This window comes from Chrysemys picta, chromosome 7, assembly GCF_011386835.1.
Source record: "Chrysemys picta bellii isolate R12L10 chromosome 7, ASM1138683v2, whole genome shotgun sequence".
In the NCBI taxonomy this organism is placed as follows: domain Eukaryota; kingdom Metazoa; phylum Chordata; order Testudines; family Emydidae; genus Chrysemys; species Chrysemys picta.
The window spans coordinates 96,365,214-96,387,266 of record NC_088797.1 but is presented as its reverse complement, the minus strand read 5'-3'; the positions used below and the strand labels follow the sequence as shown (position 1 = coordinate 96,387,266).

Sequence of the window (22,053 nt, the reverse complement as noted above, 5' to 3'; positions counted from 1 at the left end):
TAAAAATTAAAATCAAACTGGTGGTGGTAATACAGTGCAAAAGCAAAAAGGATATTAAAGTAATTTAAACATGTATGCCAAAGATAATCAAGCTTAGTGTCATGCTCATATACACAAAGATTTTTAAAAACAGTTTGCCTCAGATTAGTCACAGATGTGGACTGAGGAAACCCTGAGTAATTTACTGGCAAAGAAACTTTTTGTCCACATTTCTGCTTAGACCATCCAAATATTTTTCACTTTCACATGACTGCTATATTTTTGAGCTGCTGTGTTTTGAAAAAACAAAGTGATTGTTATGGCAGTAAACATTTTATTAACCTCTACAAAAATAGTACCCCCACTTAAAGTACAACAACAAAACAAAAATAATTAAATGAAATGACATTTTAGAGGAAAAGTCTCAGTAGTAGCAGCACAATAAATTAATACTTATGACAAGGATTTTTTCAACAATAAAAGTAAGCCATCCCCGCAATAGGCAACTGAAGAAACGGGACAAAACTGGAAAATGCAGAGGATTTAAAATTACACAGATGTATGTATATAAACAAATGTTAATATCCCCATTTTACAGATCTGAAAGGGGCAAGAAGGTCTTGCAGTTAAAAACCAGACTGGGATGAAGACCTCAGGCAAATCACAATCTCTTCATATCTGTTTCCCATCTGTAAAATGGTTGCTAATACTTTCCCGTCTCAGGGCTGTTGTATGGACGCATTCATTTATGTTTGTGAGGCATTTAGATAATGTTTTCACCTCTCTTAGCCAGAAGGCCGAGAAGCAATAATGAGATAACGAGAACAATACAAGCAAGGCTAGGAAATGGCAGAGATTGTACTAGAATTTAGGATCTTCCGGCTCTTTTTGTGCTTGATCTCCTAGACTTCTGGAAAGACACGATGTCACTGGTCCTGGATTTTCAAAGACTCAAAGGAAAAACATTCACTTAAAAATTAATTTTGACATTAAGAAACTGCTCCCACCAACATGTCTTTTTGCAGGTACCTCTCTTGGCATGGGGAGCGCTAGAGGGCATTCACTCTGTGACCTGCTACAAGAAACAAGCATCAAGGACAAACAACCTGAACGCACTGAAGGTTTTAATTCTCATCTGAATTGAACCTCTGAGCCTTCAGACATTTGCCCATCTGTATGTCAAACCATACAAAAAGTCCTGCAAATCATGTTTGGTATTATCATTGTAAGAACACACCTTCTATATCATTCTCTGAATTTGTCTCACTGAAGCTTTTCCATCGTTCCTTGGCTCTGGATAAGAAGATTTCATAGAGCTCTGCAAAACAACAGAGCAAAACCATAGCCAACACACACAACCATAATGAAATATATTCAAAACAGAGCTCTTCAGCTCTGGTCTCAACTGCTCCCCCCCCAAAAATCTATGGTCTAGGATCTTAAAATGAGAAAATCCATTAGATGAGGTTACTAAAATTTCACTGCATTATACTTTTACACATATAGAGTTCCAGAAATATCTACTATATTATGCTTTGTTCAGTAATGAATATTCAAATCACAAAAGAGGGTGTAGAAAGAAATCCTTGTTTTCATTACACGTTTATTGAAACAAGCCCACTTGTAAAAGCAGACGAGTACTGTGTCCAGTTCTGGGAAAGATGTGGACAAACAGTAGAGAGTCCAGAGGATAGCAACAAAAATGATAAAAGGTTTAGTAAACCTGGCCTCTGAGGAAAGGTTTAAAAACTGGGCATGTTTAGTCTTGAGAAAAGACAACTGTGGGAGGGGGTCAATAAGTCTTCAAATATGTTAAAAGCTGTTATAACGAGGATGGTGATCAATTGTTCTCTGTTCCATGTTTTGTATTATCCTACTTCCTTAGTCTCATCAAATTTACATGTCTTATCTAAGACTCAAGAATTACTATCACTTATGATTTTTAGAATGAAAAAGCTAGTAAATTTACTTTGAAGTTTCCATTAAAAATTGGTATTTATTATAAAGAACTTGTGAAGGTGCAACCAACCAATGTTTGGCTGTACATTGCTTTTTACCCCCACAGACATGTCTTGACCTACCCAAACTGCTCCTTTTACAGTGTTTGGAATTGGGAGATTTATTTTTTATTTGCAATTTAAAAATCAAACAAAAACATTGAGCCATCACTCCTCTTTCCTAAGCATTGGCTTTGGCATGGTATACCAGAGCTTTTCCTCTATGTAGTGGTTTCAACAGAATTTAGAAGAGCTCTTCTACCTGTCTTTTAGCTATATAAAAAGAGTTTATTTGCTGGGTTTTATTTGCTATTCACCAACAGTTCATGGCACTTGACCCATGAGAGCATTTTATTAAAAAAACCACCACAGGCAGAATACTCATTAATAGTATGTACAATATATAAGGAATAGAATAGCACTTAGTTGGTCATTATGCTCTTGCAAACACTCAGGTATTTCAGTTTGATAGCCTGGGTTAAATGCCTGATGCACTGAAATAGTTTTGAAGCCGGTCAATATTTAAAACTTGTGCAATGCAAAAAAATGTATAAAAATTGCATGAATGAAGTTAGCACCAAGTTTTAAACACGTAACTCAGCCTTTTTATTCTTTTCTAAACGAGCGGGAGGTCACTAGAGCATATTATAACCACACTCATTTAAGTATATATATTATTCAAGCATTCCACCTGCCCCTGCAAAAAAAAAAAAAAAAAAAAAAAAAAAAAAAAACACCTAAATTCAGTTCTCAACTTAGAATTTTAATTACTCTAATCCACAAGTGAAAAAACCTTTCCTTTATGTATCTTTGGGGGGAAATGTGTCTTTATACTCAAAAGATGTGCTCCAGAATAAAAAATTGTGCAATTTTTATATATTAGTTTCATAGCAATGAAGAGGTGTTTAGAATGGAAACAAAAAGTCCTCATAGCTCACAAAGGACTGTGCTTATAAAGCTGTGAAATATTATTTCTATAACAAGTGAACACATCCTAAAGATGTCAGTAGTTTTCTTCAAACCTGACTTTTTTCTTTATTTTAAAAACTGTATTAAAAACTCACTCTATTCATACCTTTTTAAAAGAAAAAGCCTCATATAAGCTGACAACCATTCAATGGCAAAGTGCAAGATTTCTGATTTACCTGATCTGTAAAAGGGATCATCCCCCCATATCAGAGACAGCAAACAGAGGAAAGCAAGGGGGGGAGAATCGGTACTAGTTTGGATAAACAAAGTAAAGAATTTTGCATAAAAGGGTACGTATACATGACCCGCACCATGAGTAATATTTAATTCATTTCCTATAGCTAGACTCCAGACCTTCCCACGAACACTTGGGGGTAACCCCTGCCACCACAATTCTCGAACTCTTCGGGTAGTACGCCTAGGGGGGAGAAAAAAAAGGAAATTTAGCAATTCCTGTTTCCTGACCTCACTGAGAAGTTTAGCAATAACATGACAAGCTACTACCCATGTCAAAATTCGAAGCTCTCTGCTTATGCTCTTGGACTGAAAAGGGTTAAGATCACAATGCCTAGCAACCTACTGTAAGGAACATCTCATGTTGCTATAATAATTCCTCATTACATCTGAAGCACTATTGATGGGATATAAACCTTCTTTGGCTAGTAGGATCAGTTCAGCATATGGTCAGGAATATGGAGGAAAAACATGAAGTGGGTAGTTCCTCTGTGTTCGAAGAGGGGGGAAAAATAAACCACATTTGTATTAGACTTACACTAGAAAAAACGTGTTTACTCACATGCCTTCCCAGTTAGGTAATATTTCATTGATCCAAATCACCATAGCACTAGCAATATTCTCCTCTTGCTTGAATCGTTCTTTCATTATTCTTTTCCTTTTATGTGCTTCTTTAATTTCTGTTAAATAGACAACAACTTTTTAATGCATGATACTATAGGAGCACTGAGCTGGATAGTTAAATATTCTGATAGTTTTGACCTTTTCCAGAGACTCAGAGTTAGACATATGAAAAATACATTTGCATATGAACTGCTTTAGAGATTGAAAGCAGGGATTATCAAATTAGTTCTTTAAATAAACTCATTTCCCTAGAAGACAAGTCATGTACAAATACATAGGTCTTCTTACATGCCTCATTGTTAGCTTAAAATGTAGTCCTGCTTTGAAAAGTGACTATAAAAATAACAATGCAGTGTTCTATGTTTACTGTAGCTAAATGATTTCCATGTCAAATGTACTCAGTTTATCATAAATGTTTTTCTCCAAAACCAACCATGCAAATCAATCTTGGGGCCTGAGAGTCAAGCTGGCTTCTATCCTTTTCATACATCACTCCCAAAAGGGTCAAATTGAGAAGCAGGGAGAGGGTTTAGATGCTCTTGTGACACAAAGCAATCCAGTCTTTCCATCATCTAATGCCATGTTTCTTCCTCCATTATAGTCTGTTTCCATGACAGCAGCATCTTTCTCAATGGTTTTCTTATGTCATCTATTGCCTTCCTCTTTTCTGTCTTCCCTCAGGTGGTATCCAACCCAGGGCTTGTCTAGGAATACAGTTTTTTGATATCTGTACAACAGGTCTAAAACTACTACAACCTTCTTTCTCAAATCATTGTCTCTACAATCTGCTGGCCAGTCCTTTGTGCCATACATCAGTGTTGGTTACTTTATCCCACCAGCAGACACCAAGTATTCTTCACAAGCATTTCTGATGGAATGGATTAAGTTTCCTATTGTAAGTTTCTGGCATTTGCTAAGTTTCAGAAGCAGATAATGTGAGTGTCACAATGGCACCACAGAACTTGATCTTGGTTCTTGGGTGAATCTCGTTGCTTTTCCGGACAGCTGCTAGCATCGAAAAAGGCTCCACTGTGCTTCCAAGATATACTGCTAACTCCTCCTTCAACGATCATGACTTTCATTTTCTTCCAGATAATTCTTAATTCTACTTTGGTGGCCTCACATTTGTCATCGGTACTGGTCTTTTTCATAGCATCATCATCAATCATCATCATCATGTGTCCAATAGAAAACATCATCTGCAAAGGTGAGATCCTGAAGTTTTCCTCTATTTCATATAATTGTTTCTTCCTTTCATGATGCTTTTCACATCATGCAATCTATCACAACGCAGGAGAGGAAAAGTGATAAAACGCACCCCTGTGGCGCTCCAGTGACGATATCAAATCAGACAGTCTCTCTATTGTGTCCTTACACCGCATTTTGAACAGTCATACAGCATCCTGGCCCATGTCACGATCTTTCTAAAAAGCCCATATTGTTGCAAGACCTTCCATAGCAACTCTCTATAAGTGCAGTCCAAAGTTTTGGTGAATTCTCCTGTAAGCAAGGCCTCTCTCAATCAATCATCTCAGGGTGAAGATGTAGTCTGTACACAATCTTTCTGGTCTAAAGCCTACTTGCTCAGGATGCAGGTTTTCATTTATGAACAGTTTTCCTCTCCCAATAATACACTACAGAACACTTTTCTGGTATGGAAATTAGCATTATTCCTCGCCAGATGTTGCTTATCAGTGGTTTTCCTTTTTTTTTTTTTTTTTGGGGGGGGGGGGGGGAGAGGAAATTTACAGATCACACCTTTCTTTCCTCCTCTGGGTAGAATTCTTGCCCTTAAACTGTATCACAAAGCTTATGTTTTTCCATGAACTACCACCTGCTCCCCAGCTTTACACATTTCAGCAGTGATCTTACCTTGACCTGGCACTTTGCCATTTTTAGCTGCTTAATTGCTTCCTCTCTTTCTGCTTCTGAAATTTCTAGCATTGAGCTATTTAATTCTTCACATTCTTCACATCCATCAATTAGAATGGTTGGCCCTGACTGGTTGAGTACTTCATTAAAATATTCTCACTATTGTTCCTTTTGTTCTACTTTCATTAAAAATCTTCCATCTTTTGCTTTTATGATACCACCACTGATGCTTCTTTGACTTTATTTTTTGTCAAGCCATTCTCTCATCTTTCCAATACAACTTCTTTATCTTTCTCGACATACCCCTGTTGCAGCATGCACTGTTGTTCCTGCTATTATATCACTCGTGCTTGTCTCTTTTAAAAGAGGAACAGACAGAAACAGAAAGCTGAGAATCTGGAGCAAACGATGGCAGCTTAGAAGAGGTAGAAGTAAAACATTCTACCATGTACCAGCCTAGTCCAAAAGTTTTGGAGGAAAAAAATATTCCTTCACCTGCATGTGCATCCCACAATCTTTAATTTTGTAAATAACCGTATTTGTTTCATTATTCTCCACTGGAACCTAGAAAACAACTCTGTTGATAAGATTATTTTGACTCTGCTGAGCTAATGAGAGGAAGAGCACAGTAATAGCTCATTTTTGTCACTGAGGTTAGTAGACGTGCCTCAATAGGCACAAGGACAGATCTGTCCAGTAAGAAGGTACTATTTTTAGTCACTTTTCAAAGCAGACACTCCCTTCCAGCATGTGTATTGTGTGGGATTCCATATAAACAAATCAAATGGCTGCTCTTTAACACATTAATATTTTGCTTTCATTCTTGAATATGGAAGAGGTTCCTTGGTACAAGTTAGCATATTTAAAAAAAAAAAAAAAAAAAGGTATTTTGTTTTAAGGTAATAGAATATAGTCTCTCTTTACAGGATATGATTAAGGAGCAGAGATAGAAACATTGCTACTGCCTGTTTAGCCATCATGCACATTGCCAATCAGCAATTCACAATCCCAAGAGAACTTTGTCCAACTGTATTCAGGAAGCAACTGGCTGTTAGTCCAGTGGCCGCATAAATACTCCTGAAAGAATAGTGCCCAACATCTACTGCTGGTTTTCAAAATTTAAGAACTTTAGAGGTATGGAATTTCTCCGCAAGTCATATGAGTGGCAATCTATTTTTAGATTACTGCACAGTACTGTATAATTTGATAAAGTGTTTGCATTAAAATAATCTCAGAAGAAAACTCCTGAAAATAGTCTACTGAACACACACACACACACACACAAGCAAAAGCTCTCTTCTTACAGCAAAGTCTCTGACAAGCCAGGAAATTATCTGTTTTAGAAGATGTTAAGCTTATCAGAATTGTAATTAATCTTCAGAGAAACCCCACAGGGTTAAAAGTCATCTACTCAAAGATTATAGGTTATTACCAAATTTCCAAGTTAATTAAATAGAGCCAGTGGTTTGGACCAACAGAAATCTAATTAGAATTAATACAAACTAGAAGCACTCCTTTAGCACGGCTGTTTACAAAATGTCTAGTAAAGTGAGTCCTAAACCATGTTCTACCAATAGCGTGTTTTTTACCTCTACTGTAGCTGTATGCCCTGAGTAGGGTGACCAGATGTCCCTTTTTAAAGGGACAGTCCCATTTTTTGGGACTTTTTCTTATATAGGTGCCTATTACCCCCCACTCTGTCCCGTTTTTTTCATAGTTGCTATCTGGTAACCCTAGTCCTGAACATCTGACTTTACAGTACTTCTTACACACTGGAGAATTCCATCAATCCCAGTGTAACTACAGTAAATTATACTAGAGCATTAACAACAATAGTGAAGTTTAAAATACAAACATCTGCATTCTAAACCCATTTTCAGTTATTCAGTTTTCTGAAACTTTCACCTATTGGGATTCAGGTTAACAGGCTGTCTGCCTGCCAGGAAGAGGACTTCGGTTTTGCTTAAACATTTTTTCAATTCAATTATTTTTTGATTGTACAAAGATCCAAATTATTTTCCTATGATATAAAAGATCCACTATTCTCCTCTGTTTAAAAAAAAAAAAAAAGGCAAGAGAAAGTTCTAGCACTGAAATGGCTAATGGTAAAATACTGAAGTTTGGCCTTGCACTGAGATGTGTTGTAGCACTGAAGGAAATAGTATTCTGTTGAAAACTGATCTGGATTCAGCTGTGTTAAAGCCATTGATAATCTGGCATATTCAGTTGAAGTGTCACGGTTTGTTTTAACCACTTTTTACTGAAGCTGAAGGTAAGCTATGCAGCACACTTTACCTAGCATACACTAGGCCACATGCACTAGAACGGTATGCAAAAAACATTGCATTTTATAAAGCGTGCATCAGGCCATGCACACTTAATAAAAACAAGGTCTGCAGGAGTCCTCATCTCATGTAGTACATCTTTTGCAAGAGGTATAGTGAATGGGGCAGAGTTCTGCAGTCCCTTGCCTTAATCACTGTGCATCTTTTGGATACGCAAGCTAGAGAGACCTACCCTCTGTCTCCATACATCTTGTAGGGTAACACTTTGCAGGTCTTAATGAACATGAGAGGGGGGCTCCTTACTATAGGATAGGACAGGGCATCCTAATAGTGTCTAGCGCCTTTTTTTAATTAATTATTATTATTATTATTATTATTAAAGAAAAGTTCTAGGAAATTAAAAGCTACATTAAAAACTTACATGGTTAAGCACTGACAAGTCAGAACTGCCAAAGTTAAGTACACACAAGTTTAACTCGACCCCTTGCGTACACATCGTGAACACTAATATTTAATTTTGTACAGCCTTTTAAAGTACATTTTGTTTGGTACACAGGCTCTTACGTTAGTCAATGTGCATTTTCTATACAAATTACTCTCATCAATTGACACTCAATAGTACAAGATGCTGCACTTGTATTTGTTTGTAGGAAAAATATATAACCATATTTCACCACCTGAGAAATAGTAAGCCATCATAAACTTACGGCTTGATTCTGCAAACACTGCATTCACATAGAACTAGAAAGGAATTACTGGGACAGGAGGTTCCACGTAATTCTTACTGAGAGTTTTCAGTGCTACTGCAAAGGAAGTTATACGTAGTAATAATTTTGGTTTATTGTGACCAGGCCTGCCGACCGGGGGTTTGGGGGGAGGGGGGGGGAAGGGGGCAATTGCCCAGACAGGCCACAGGGCGGTACCGGTGGCGGCAAAGGCAGCCAGGTGGGCATGTGGAAGCCCTGGCCATGCCAGAAGAGCATGCCCAGCAGCAGCTTGCTGGGCATCAGCCATCGCAAGCGCAGCACCACACGTGCACACACAAAATTCAGTGAATGCCATTGTCCCTTCACATATTTGTATCTTAAAAAAATATCTAGCAATATTCAGGATGGCATCTTTGGCTATGACGTTTTCAGGCAGTTCAGTACATCACAATCAACAAGACTGGTCTCGGTCCAAAGATACAAAGCCCCACATTCAGCACATGCATATAAATGACTTTTCCTGTCAAAATTGGATAAAGTCCAATATTTTTCCTAGCAATGAAAATTTGTGTTGTATGCTTTATGTCAACTTCCTTTTCCATAGTAATTGTACTGTATGTGATCCTTCATATCCCATAAAGAATTAAATTTCAGGTAGCTGAAGGCTGCTATCAGATCTCCCCTCATTCTTCTCTTCTGCAGATTAAATAAGCCCAATTTCCTCAGCATCTCCTCATAAGTCACATGCCCCAGCCCCCTAATCATTGTTGTTGCCCTCCAATTTCATTCCATAATGTATTTAATTTAAATACACAATTCAAAATAACAAATTCTACATCTTATATTTAGACTCAAAATTTGTTTAATATTGGTGCTGTAACTAGAAAAAAAAGTTAACTATATCAAGCAACACCACAACTTACATTTAGTGGGCTCTAATGTGTTATCAATAGGATAAAAAGTAGTGTTGTAAACCTCAGCCATCACTTTCTAGGAGGCCCACTGACTGTTCTGCCCTGGGGCCCGGAATTGCTGTCAACAGGCCTGATGGTGACAATTTCCATACCTACCTATATGACTAATTTAAAGGCAGCTCAAAGGCTTTTAGATCCTATCTTGTGGTTTACATATTTAGAATAATAAAGTTTTGTTTAGATGATCCATTGTGAATAGTAACATCAAAAATAAAAGGGGGGTGCAAAAGTGAAGTCTTTGATATGCACATGGACAAGCTGGGGGTTTGTATGCACAAGATCTTTGAAGTTCCTTGGCGTCCACAGGAGTTCATGTGCCCTTTTGAAGATCTGGCCCTAAGTAATAGCAACTGGTGACACCAGGGTTGCTGGAAAGATTTAAGCACCTCGTAAGTTTCCAGCTGATCATACTGCACAAAAAGTTAAATCAAGTTTCCACTTAAGCATTGGAGACTATATTCAATGTAAGAATCCATTTATTCACAACAGTGATGAAATTAAGAAGGCTACAAGTTGAGACTGGTGGTCTGGTTTAAACTGTGATTGTGCCTGTGAGTTTTGGAGCACAACATGTATAGTATTAGCCCAGAAATGTAGTCTAATGTAAACACTGGCCTAAAAGCTAAAAATGTCCTTATTCTCTCATTTTTGCTATAGAAAATAGCTAACTATAACCATGGTAATACAATTCTAACATACCTCGTTTTTTTGCCTCTGCCACCATTTCATCATATTCTTGTCTGTGACGTAAAGCCTCCTCTATGGATTTGGCAGGAAGATTTCTGAAAACAAGTCATTTCTGAATTCAATATATGGATGACATTCTGGACCATTTCAAGACAGACTGACTAGTTTCTCTCTCCTTTTTAAGGTGAATTTAGTGATTATATTATGTGTCTGAATATCAATAATGGAAAATGTAGTCCACTATGGTGAAACATTTGTATATAAATCTACCAGACAAGTATTTTTGCATATATTGGCTCTTATCATGCTCCTCACTGTTAGTAAAGAGAGTCTAAGTGACTTGCTTAAGATGAAACAGACTGTGGAAGAGCCAGGAACAGAATCCAGATCTCCCGAGTGCCAATCCAATTCCATAATCATAAAATCATCCTTCCTCTCAACCCAGCTGCTGAAGAACAACCTCCAAGGTAGAGAAGCTCTATGTTCTCTGCTAAAATCGGTAATAAGTTTGCCAAACACTACCACTTGCAATGGCATTTTGTGTGATGTACACAAAAATATACACTAAGAACAAGATTATTATTACAATGCAATAATCCAGAACTTCCATTAAGACATAATGTTGTATATTACTGTAAAACTTGATACTTCACTATGAACTACAGGCCCTACATAAGTCAACATATTTTAGGTCTTGCCAATAAGCTGTTTTTATCATCACATGTACAAGCAATACCTGTTAAAGCATAGGGTGAAAAAGATGTTTTCATAGCCTGCCAGAATGGCTTTCATGAATCTGCAGAACTAATTTCACTGAGGCATGCTTGAAAGTCAGGGATTCTTTTACTAGAAAAAAATACACTTTTGCTCAACTAGAACAAAGTTATTTTAACTTAGTGAAATCTCACAGTTCTCATGGAACCTTTACGGTCATACAAGAAGCCTTGTATGATGTTAAAACATTCATTCTACACTTCCTGTTTCATGGTTCAGTTTCATTAAGATGTATGAACCTTGAGGATTTTTATTCACAGATTGAGAGAAAATATTAGAAGTTTACTGTCCTACACCACTGATTGAGCTTGCATACCTCTGGGAAAACTAAAATATTCTAATAAATGGTGGTAAAAATTTCCCAAAGAGATTTAATATGAAAATGCATAAATGCATGTTAGAATTTTTTTCACTGATAATGAAAGTTAAATCAGCCAAGTGATGGATTAACGGAGTCTTGATGATGATTTGAAACTCATAAGAAAATTCCTGCAACTCGAAGAATTCAGAACAAACAAACAAAAAAAAAAAAAAAAAAAAAAAAATCAGACGACTATATATTGCTCCCTTAACTATTATCTTCTCAAATGTCTACTTCTCATTGTATTCACTATTTCAAAGTTAGTGCTGGCTCAGTGGCTTGTATAATGTGGTGTCACATGGTAACAGCACAGTAGTTTACAAACAACCTCTGGTTTCCTAGTCTTTTGAAAACATTTTAGGAATGATCTCAGCCTCCATAGAGGGAGGCAGAGGGTTCATCATATTTTAACACACCCAAATGACTGAAAAACAATATTATAGTCTGAAGACAGCCTTAAGATAAACGCTGAGCACGAGTAAATGCATTGGGTAAGACACTAGATATAAAGGTTAACATGGTATCTTGCATTCCCTGCTTCAGGAAGGTGATAGTCGCCTTTTGCTGGGCAAGAAGCAGCATGGGTTTGATTATCTCTCGATTCCTTTATTGTCAGTGATAATCAAAAACTCAGACTTCAAAGCTCTGAGTGGAGGATGGGATAGGGAATTCAGTAACCAAACTGTTAATAGCTCAACCTCAATTTCATTTTGGCTACCCTTTATCAACAGAATAAATACAACTTTTAATGTGACTTTTTAATAGGATTTGTTATAATGAATAGAAAGATTAAACTTATACATGCTCCAAAAATACAATCAACTCATGTATCTACAAATAAGCATTGATATGTGGGTATATATTAACAAGTAAAGATTGTTGACTGGGGATAAAATTCACTTACATGAAACATTAGTATTGCTTTTATACATTGCATCACCAACTTTTACACTTCATGCAACTGTATAAGAATTTAATATATTGTAACAGGTGAAGGAGGGATATCTTATAGAAAGTCTCTTAGTCTATAAAGGTGGTGGAAAAGAAAATAAATTGCATGAGGTGTTTTACCAGAAGCAAGTTCCCAAGGCGCTTGCGGGCTAGAAAGTAGGTAGGAGAAAGGTCACCCTGCCACAGTCAGAACCCAACATATTTAGGTGGTGAGCAATTATCTTGTATTTCCTGGCAACAGCATCTTTTTACCATATACCAGAGTTACATTTTTTTATACCCAAAATTAGGCTTCCATGGTGACTGGTCTCAGATTATGCTCAACAGACAACCACTGGTGCTAACACCTTCTTGGTGGTCTAGCAAATTAAATATTTTAGGAAGCAAGCAGTGGAGAAATGGGGTTTTAGGAGAGGTCCTTAAGAGAATCTCTTACAAAGGAATCTGCAGAATGAAGAGTTCTGAGAATCAGTGTCATAGGCAACTACGTGACAGCACTACAGGAGGAGTATATAGGGTAAAATTCTAGCTCCATTGAAGTCAATGGAGCAAAACTCTCACTGACTTTAATGAGGTCAGTATTTCACCATATTATTTAGTTAAGGTCTCAGATTGAGTAATTTATAAGGAAATTGTTCCAGTTTGACCAGTATAGTACTTTGAGAAAGAAAATTGTAAACAGGACATCCAAGTTATTTAACCTTTGCTAGGTTGGGAGGTATGCGAGCATGTATGTATATCATGTTATTATCTACTTCATGGCAGAATTCACTACTATACTTACGATGGTCGATCCTCCAAAATAAGAGCAGTAGTTGAAAGTGGTTCAAATTCAAAAGTTTTACGTCTTGTTGCCTGGGGTGCAGGTTTACATGTTCTTCCTGTTCGTGCTTCATATTCCTAAGTAATGTTATTAAAAGAAAGCATTAAAAACCCCAAAATTTCAAGCTTCCTTATAACTACAGGACATGTACAAAATGAATCAATGAGGAACTAACACATTCCAGCTTTAAATGACTTACATCAACCAGGAGATGCTGCTATTTCATGACCATCAGGGAATGAAAACTAATGAGACGGTTACATTTCACAAATCAATGTATCTGGTTACAGTGGATCAATGATTACATTCTAAATATAAATTCGTATTTGTGTGCAATTGACAAACTATAAAAACAAGTTTAAATGTGCTTTACAATGTTAATTGCAGTACAAAAATTCTATTGGAGCAGTAATATGTAGAATTACAAAAAGTATTAATTAAGAGGAGTCTTCTAGTCCCCTTCCTCATTTTTATTTTTAAAAATTTTCCTTTTTCCCCTTAATGGCTGCTGCTGTCTGTATTATGTTGCTCTTATTTCTGATTTCCACCTTTCCCCAACATCTTTCTGAATACCAATGGAGGATGTGTTCTTGTTCAGATTTAACTATACAACACATAGTAGTACTGTAAGCAAGGTCTTATTTTTATCATTCCATCTGTTATAGATGTAGATGTTTTAACTTGTATCCTTATGAGTGAGAATGAAGTGATTTCCTAATTAGCTAATGTATATTTAAGGGCGGGAGGGGAGACATTTAAGATACCCCACTGCAATCAGATACCCACCCTTAATTGACTTCCAAGTTACCCCATGACTCATTCTTACATACAGATTACAATTCAAGATTTTTCCTATGTGAAATAATTCAGCTAAAACCCAAATGACATTTTTATTTTAAACATTCTCTTTATGCAAAAAAATAAATGCTGGCTTCTCCTCTTTAATTCAGTTTCTTTCACATGCTGCAGTTTAACAAAAACAGAATATATAAGGGCGAGTGTTTGTTTTTAAAGAGGAGAGTAGAACGTTAAATACATTGGAACCAACTGTTAAAATAGGCCTGTTCTTAAGATGAGCCAAGAATCTTTTCCAAACTCTCATGAATAAGTTTAAAAAATTAAGTTTATCCCTGTACATATTTCAGCACTGTCCACTTTCAGAAGTAAAAAGAAGAAATGTTTTACACTGAATTTCCTGAAACAAAAAAAATCTGTTTCCTACAAAAATATATTACCCATCATAAATATTTTATTTAGAAATAAATAGCAAAATGGTAAGTGATAAGCTGCTGATTAGGTAGCTGTATCTGCCTGATCAAGTACAGCAGTCTGTTCCAGAAATTGTTTCCACTTGAATTTCACACACTATGTGTAAGATTTTTGTTTACACCTTTTCACTACTAAGTATTTATATGCAGGAATAAAGGAGGTTATTGACTTGTCCTATATATTCCATTCATACAGGACATTTATTCTAAAAGGTTATGAAAAGTGAAAACAACTTTAAAAGTTATCTGTATAACAACTTCAGTCTTACAAAAAGTGACCATGCAACCTCAAAACTGTAAGGAGCTACCTGAAACCTTTGGATAATGTTCGAGATAGAGCAAAAATATTGTTCACCATGGAGTTGCGTAACTCCCACTCGTGGTTGACAGTAAAGTGTCTGCTAAGGGAGTCTGCTGGTATGTTCTGGCTCCCTGGAAGATAAACTGTCAACAAGGTGATTTGATTGGTCATGCATCAATTCCATAGACTGACCACTTCTCCGCCCAGGGGGATGGTAAAAGATGACCATCATTTGTGACATTATGAAGGTATGGTGATCTTCAATGAACAGGAGAAAGGTCTTGCAAGCCCTTAGGACTGCCCACAATTCCAAAATATTGATGCACATTTTGGACTCTCAAAATATCTAAGTGCCCTGTGCTGTGTGGCTGTTGCCCATGTGAGCTCCCCAACCTAAGGGAGACACATCTGTGATAATTTTTTTCCAGTGAGGGAGAAAGAAAAAGGAACGTCCAAGCATAGCTGGTGGGGGTTCTTCCATCATAGCAAAGATTACATAACTATGGCAGGAACAGTTACTATGGCATTCTTACAGTGTTGATTTCAAGAGTACACTGTTTGAAGCCACACCTGCAGGCTATGAAAATGGAGTCTGGCAAATGGCATTACATAACTGCATAAAGCCATATGATGCAGGAGAGAAAAAACTCTGTGCTTGAAGATGGTCTATGGAGGTCGTTCATTGCCTGGAACCTGTCTATTAGCAGATGAGCCCCTGCGTGACAGAATTTAGGAACACTCTGATGAAGTCTAAGTCTACATTGGAGTGAGAACAGATTTTTCCCTCGAGTTCACACTGACCGCCCCTTCCCCTCTCTGGGGAAGGAAGATGTTGAAACACTGACAAAATTGACTTTTAGGCTTCTTGACATGTCTTGGCAACGAGAAGCCAGTCGTTGAGACGGGAAGACACTGTGCCTGATACAGGCAGAAAATACCTTGGTCGAATGGGAGCGCTCTGTACTAAAAGGGGGTTGGAGCCCATCATGAATCTCAGAAAATGTCTGAGTAGGGTTTGAACATCTACATGAAAGTATGCATCTACATAGAGAGCTTTTCTAAGCTCATTTTCTAAGGATGGGATTATAGATGCCAGTGTAACCATGCAAAACTTGAGTTTGTGAATAAAACGGTTGAGATGGCAGAGATTGAGAATAGGTCTCCAGGTGCCCTTCTTCAGTACTAGGAAGTTGAGTAAAACCCCTTTCCCTGGTACTTAAGAGGTACCTGCTCTATTGTGCCTCAATGCAAGAGGAATTCTACTTCTTGTTTGAGAATTTCCTCATGAGAATGGCCCCTAAAATTTCTGCGTGCATGGTCTTATTGGTTTCTGGGCTACTACTATACATGTTGTGCTCCAAAACTCACAGGCACACTCACAGTTTAAACCAGACCATCAGTCAACTTTTAGCCTTCTTAATTTCATCACTGTTGTGAATAAATGGATTCTTACATTGAATATAGTCATCCATTCTCATGAGGAAATGATGTTTCATACCCTCTTGTCTTGCACTCTTTTCCACATCTACAGTGCAACAACAACAGATGACCCCCAAAAGATGTTTGGGAATGGGCAGGTGGTGGTCTTATTGGTTTGCAGCTTTTGTATTCCGCTCAAAATGACACTTAGGTAGGGGTTGGGGCTGGGATGATGCTGCTGCTGCTGCAGAAGGTGCAGGGAAAAGAGACTTCTGAACTCTTTGCCTCTTATGGAATGGCTCATGAGGTCTCTGGTGGCCTAGGCTTGTATGACTGCCTACTGAATTTCCTCCTTGGGACAGGTATATTTACTCCCAGAGTTCAGGATGGTCCTGAAGTCCTTCAGGGTATGTAAAGACTCATCTGTCTTTTGGTTAAAAAGATGAGTTTCTTCAAAGGGCAGAAGAGTGGTCCTGCTAACCATCTTGCCTTTTTTCGATGAGAGCCTGAAACTGAGCTCTGTCCTGAAGGGGAAGCATGTCTACAAAGTCTGAAAATTTGGAATAGTTCAGGTAATCATACTTAGCCATCAGTGCTTGGTAGTTGGCTATCCTGAACTGAAGACTGGTAAAAAAGAAAAAACTTCCTTCCTAATAAAGTTGCTTGCCTTCTTTGTCAACTGGAGTAGATATAAGGTGTTGCTATCTTGAACTCTCTGTGGCAGCCTGAACCACCTAAGAATTAGGAGAAGGATAAGAAAAGAAAAATTCTACCCTTTGGCTGGGACAAAATATTCTTCTGCCCTCTTATGGATGGGGGGGTCGTGGCAGTGGCTGGGGTATGCCAGACTGTTCTTTTTGGCTCCCTGACGGCTTTGTTAATAGGAAGCGCTCTTCTTCTGGAACCAGAAGACTGAAAGAGGTCCAATAGCTTACGTTGAGTATCCTGAACTTCCTCAAGTGAAATCTGTAACTCTCCTGCAATTTGACATAACAGATCCTGGAACTTCTTATTGTCATTGGGAGATATGGAGACATTAGAGCCACAGCTTAATTTAGAGAAGACGACTACAATCTTGTCAATATCAGAGGAACTGCTGGATCTGGCACATAATCATTATCTTCATTGGGTTCAGGAGGAAGCTCTGGTTGACCTCTCGTTAGGGAGGGGAGGTTGTTTAGACTCCTTAGAAGATTGAACCAAGCTTATGGGATGGTACAGGTACCAAGGTCCCCAGTCTGGCCAGTAAGATGGGTCAAATGGAAGTTGCAGCGTCCCCATAACATGGGATAACAAACACTGCAAGATGGATGTTGAGGTACAAGAGGTCCTAAATTGGTCCAGGTCCCTTGTCCAGAAAGATATGCCTCAGAGAACAAAACATCAGTTCATCAGATGATTACGGGTCTCCTGAGGAAGAAAAAGCTGATGATAGATCCAATGATAGTACCAACAGTCCTGCTAGAGAAAAAAATCACAAGCAGAGAATGGAATGGGACTCCTCCCATCAGTTGCAATCTCCTGGTGGAGTCAGGACCTCCTTCATGAGGGAAGGACCTGATTGAGGAGACTGAGAATTTGTGAAAGCAAAAATGTCCTCATGTGAATAAGACTCAGCTCTCCCTACAGTGTAAGGGATCCTGTCTGCTCAAACTGATGGACCCACAGTAGTTAGTGTGTGCCATAGTCGTGCAAGATGAAGTTGGTACAGTTGGTAGCTGAGGCTCTCAATGGTTGCTTCTAATTGGTACAATCAGATCCAGATTTTGGCTGGATGGTACCGGAGGCACCGTTGTCAGATCGCAATCCAATACCAACAGATTTGTAGGCTCTCTTGTCATGCCCCTGAGTTGTTCTAAGTTCTCTTGGACTGAGCCTGAAGACTTTCAATTTAGGCAGGGTTGTATCTGACTTCTTCTAAGTGGATTTGGAAGAGGATTTATTCTCATATTTATGAGAATGCTCCCAGCCTTCCCAACAAGACACCAGTGAGGGATCTGTAGGGGTAGACTCCCTCACTCCTGAGTCAGACCTCATGGTAGGAGAGGTACTCCTTGCTGAGTCACGCCTTGTATTGGAGCAGATCCCATCAGGTGCTCAAGGAGAAGTTTTTACCTTTCATGGGTACAACTGGGGAACAAGCAGCAGATAGATACTGCACCTTGCCATAACACAGGCTTCCCCAAGGCAGTGCAGGCAGCGTTGATGGTCACTGCTGACTGAGAAGAAGTGCAGGTAAGAAACTCAAAATCTTGAAGCCATGAGTCCTGAGCATAGTCTAGGACCTGCAGTGGGGTAGCTAACTATAAAAGTAAAACTAGAATTTTAGAGTTTTATCTGGTAAAAACTTTTCACAAATATGTATTTACAGATAAACATAAGATAACAAAGTTCTGGGCACTGGAGTTTTCAACCTGAGTCATACAGTAGTGAGAAGGAACTAGAGAGGCAGTCTGTCTGCCCCACCCTTTTTCTTCTCAGTTGGAGGCACAAGGAGAGCAAGGGGTGCAGACCAACAGACACGGTTTTCAAAATTCTCCAGCTATGGGCACATGGAGTGCATGCCCCACAGTAGAATGCACATAGAGTCCAATACTCTTAGATTAAATAGAACAGGCTTAATTCTTTAATTCCTTTATCTAGAAATCCAGACACCTTAAAGAATGCTCTACCCACACTTTACAGAATGATATTTTAGAATAGCCCAGTTAGATGGGTTTAAAAAAAAAAAAAAGTTTGAGATAAAGTTCTATGTTCACAGTCTTGGCTACAAATTCCTGGATACAGCTCTCTTTTATTATATTGTCTTTAAACTTATAGAAATAATAGATTAAAAGTCTGGACTTCTGGCAGTTGACAACTTAAAAATGTATAAAACTAACCCAAAACATCAATGGAAAAAGAGTAATAAGTACTCTACTCTGTTTGAAACAAATGGTCTGAGGTCTCAAAGACCCATATCCTAGAGGAAGGATGCAATTTTGTCCCTGGAGAAGAAAGCAAATAAATGGCTACATGAAAAAAGAAGCCCAGTGGGACTCCAATAGTTTAGATACTGTAGCAGGCATGTTGGTTGGCCAAATGGCCTTTTTCCAGTCCCTGAAGAATTCTAAATTACTCACTTTCAGTTAGCAGTTCAAGAAGTTTTTAAATGACACACTGGGAATCCAGGGGAGAGCCATTTTTCATGGATTCACTCAAAGGGGATCCATAGTTGGTCTGAGTTGCATGATAAAAATAGTAGTGTACTCAACAAAAAGAAAAATATATTAAATCATCCTGCATCTCAGACAACAATTAAGTTCTTTGCGTGATTAAAAGACAGAGGTACCAATTAAATTATATGAAACGTTTTGGTTCCAAGGACCCTGTGTCTCTAGTTTTACCAAAACAATGTTTCCATACTCTTAAATACAGGAAAGATATAATGATTGAAAAAAACATTGATAGTTTCCCTACTCCTAATGTGGTCAACTAAAGCCAAAAATATTATAAACAATATTAACAATTGTTATAGTTAAAAGTCCCAAGCACACAATTTTCTTGAATCCCCCCCTCCCACCTTTAGAGTCTGATAACTTTAAATTTAGGTCATACTTGTGGGGCACACCAGGCCTCGTTTATGTTCATTATCAAAGAAGCCACCACCTTCAGGCTTCAGAATGTAAGCTAAGAGCTTTTTTGGGGGGGTTGGGTGGGTGGGTGGGGTATCTGAAATATCCTTGGTCAAGGAAGCTAAATTGCTTCCCATACGGTGGCACCATCTTGTGTCCTAGTTCAAAAGGCCTTAGCTAAAGCATTAGTGCAGGGGCCCCCAACACGGTGCCCGCGGACGCCATGGCACCCACCGGGGCATCTAAGTGCGCCCGCGTACTGGCCGGCAGATGAGCATCTGCCGAAATGCTGTCGAGAAGCAGTGTCATCCAGAGGTGTTGCCACCGAAATGCCGCCGATATTCGTCGGTGACACCTCTGGATGCTGCTGCTTGTCGGCAGCATTTCGGCGGCAGATGCTCAGCCGCTGCCACAGTTCTCCTTGGTTTGTCATTTGGGGACCACTGCATTAGTGAAACAGTCTGGTAGAAAGGACAGTTGTAAGGCCCCATCTGACCACAATACTAGACATGATTGAAAAAGAAAAGGAGCATCAGAACTGCTTGCATACCTTTATGTTTAGGGTCCTGATAGAAGTCATACACCAGCTTCACTGACAGTTCAGACCTGAGAAGAGTTGAGCCCTGAAGAGGGTGTACAGTTTTGGTATTTCCTGATTCATTCTTGGTACACTCTCACATTAAAAACAGAAGTGTGCAACAATAATCAGTTGAGCAAAGCTAATTAAGAAGTGCAGCAAATCAAAAATCAGGAGGGATGGACTACAGATCTTTCATCCCAAATTTTCTGGCATAATTCAACTGTTGCCACTCCCTATCACAAGAAACAAGCCTACAAAGCCATGCAGAGAAATGTAAGAAAAAAGATTCTTCAAAAGGACTTTTCACGGACAGTAGCAATGGCTGAAGTTGGTTATCAGACCCCTAATCTTGTGGAAATAAGCACGTTTCTAAGAATAGTTGTCAGCAGGAAATTTTAATTGTACAAACTCAGTAGGATACCACAGAGCATTAATAGAGAGATTCAAAACTGAGACCAGAATAGTTTCCAAACTAAGATACTCTATTATAGTTGGAGCTGACTTCAGCCTTGAAAAAAGTTTTAACATAGTAGTTTTCCGTACCAGAACCTTCCTATGGAAAAAGATTCCTGCATAAGAACCTTCATGTTTCTGGAAAAATAAGATAAGATATTTTTTCATGAGATCCAAGAAATTGTATTGAGCATTCATGAAACCCACTAGTTTATAACATTCTAGAAAAATGTGGATATTAGTAACCATTTTCTCCATATACACTGTGCACTACTACAATTGTCAAAGATTCCCAATATTCTTAAATCTGTACCTAACATGCGATCTTTCACAAATTCACAGCTGTGCATTGAGAAACTTTCTACTTAATATTAAGTGAAATGTGCAGTTATAAAATACTAGTTTGTGATTGGGTACATTTATGTATTATTTTTTATTTTGACAAAAAGGAAAAAAATAAGTTACTGGGAATGGCAAATATCTGAATAAATGTCAACCAAAACTTCAGATCCAAAATTGTACTGAACTGCTTGATTTTTAGTGTGAACAGCTGTTAGATATTAACTTGTTGCTAGAACTAAGTTCTGGAACTCATTCACCAGGACTTCAAAAGTTGATGCCTCTGTGCTTAAGCAACTAAACTGCAAGTAAATCTATTGCAAGCTCTAATCCAGAATTATACAAGTCCAGGTGGGATCAACATCTTATATCCAACAATGGTAACAGTTTAAAAGTTTGTCTGCAAAATCCTTTATTATTCAAAACACCAACAGATACTTGGCAGGACAGTAAAAAGTAAGTTATAGTTACTTACCCAATAGTGACTGTATATCTTCAAGATGGGTGGTCCACACTGATTTCACTGTTGGCGCAAACATACACATCATCGGATTCTTTTGAAAAGCTGTGTCCACTGGGGCCACAACTGCACCTTGCCTCACCCTCTTGCTTCAGTTAGCGGGGGCGGGAAATAAAAAGAACAGGGCAGCTCCCACCTAAGCTCAATTCCTTCACTCAGTACAAGGACTCCTATCAGCAGGGCCGGAGGAAGGGATGTGGAATCTGTGTGGACGCCACATCTTTAAGAACTACAGTTACTTACCATACAGTAAGTTATTTGTTCTTCAAGTGACCATCCACACAGATTCTACTCTTGGTGATTAGCAAGCAGTCATCCTAAT

General features: G+C 38.3%; 1 protein-coding gene across 9 annotated transcripts in view; it reads right to left on the bottom strand.

Annotated features, from left to right (window-relative positions):
* The window catches only part of TBC1D12 (TBC1 domain family member 12), an 88,206-nt gene that overhangs the window by 16,166 nt on the left and 49,987 nt on the right, over positions 1-22,053 (bottom strand). For 8 of the 9 annotated variants that reach the window (XM_065552078.1, XM_065552080.1, XM_065552079.1 and 5 more), the window contains 5 exons: positions 13,199-13,314; positions 10,341-10,423; positions 3,742-3,859; positions 3,257-3,363; positions 1,217-1,297 (listed from right to left, as the gene is read on the bottom strand). In XM_065552078.1, coding sequence (XP_065408150.1) covers positions 1,217-1,297; positions 3,257-3,363; positions 3,742-3,859; positions 10,341-10,423; positions 13,199-13,314 — 505 coding nt within the window. Of the gene's footprint in view, positions 1-1,216; positions 1,298-3,256; positions 3,364-3,741; positions 3,860-10,340; positions 10,424-13,198; positions 13,315-20,389; positions 20,435-22,053 lie in introns of those variants that run through there. The other variant, XM_065552082.1, reaches the window with a different exon arrangement.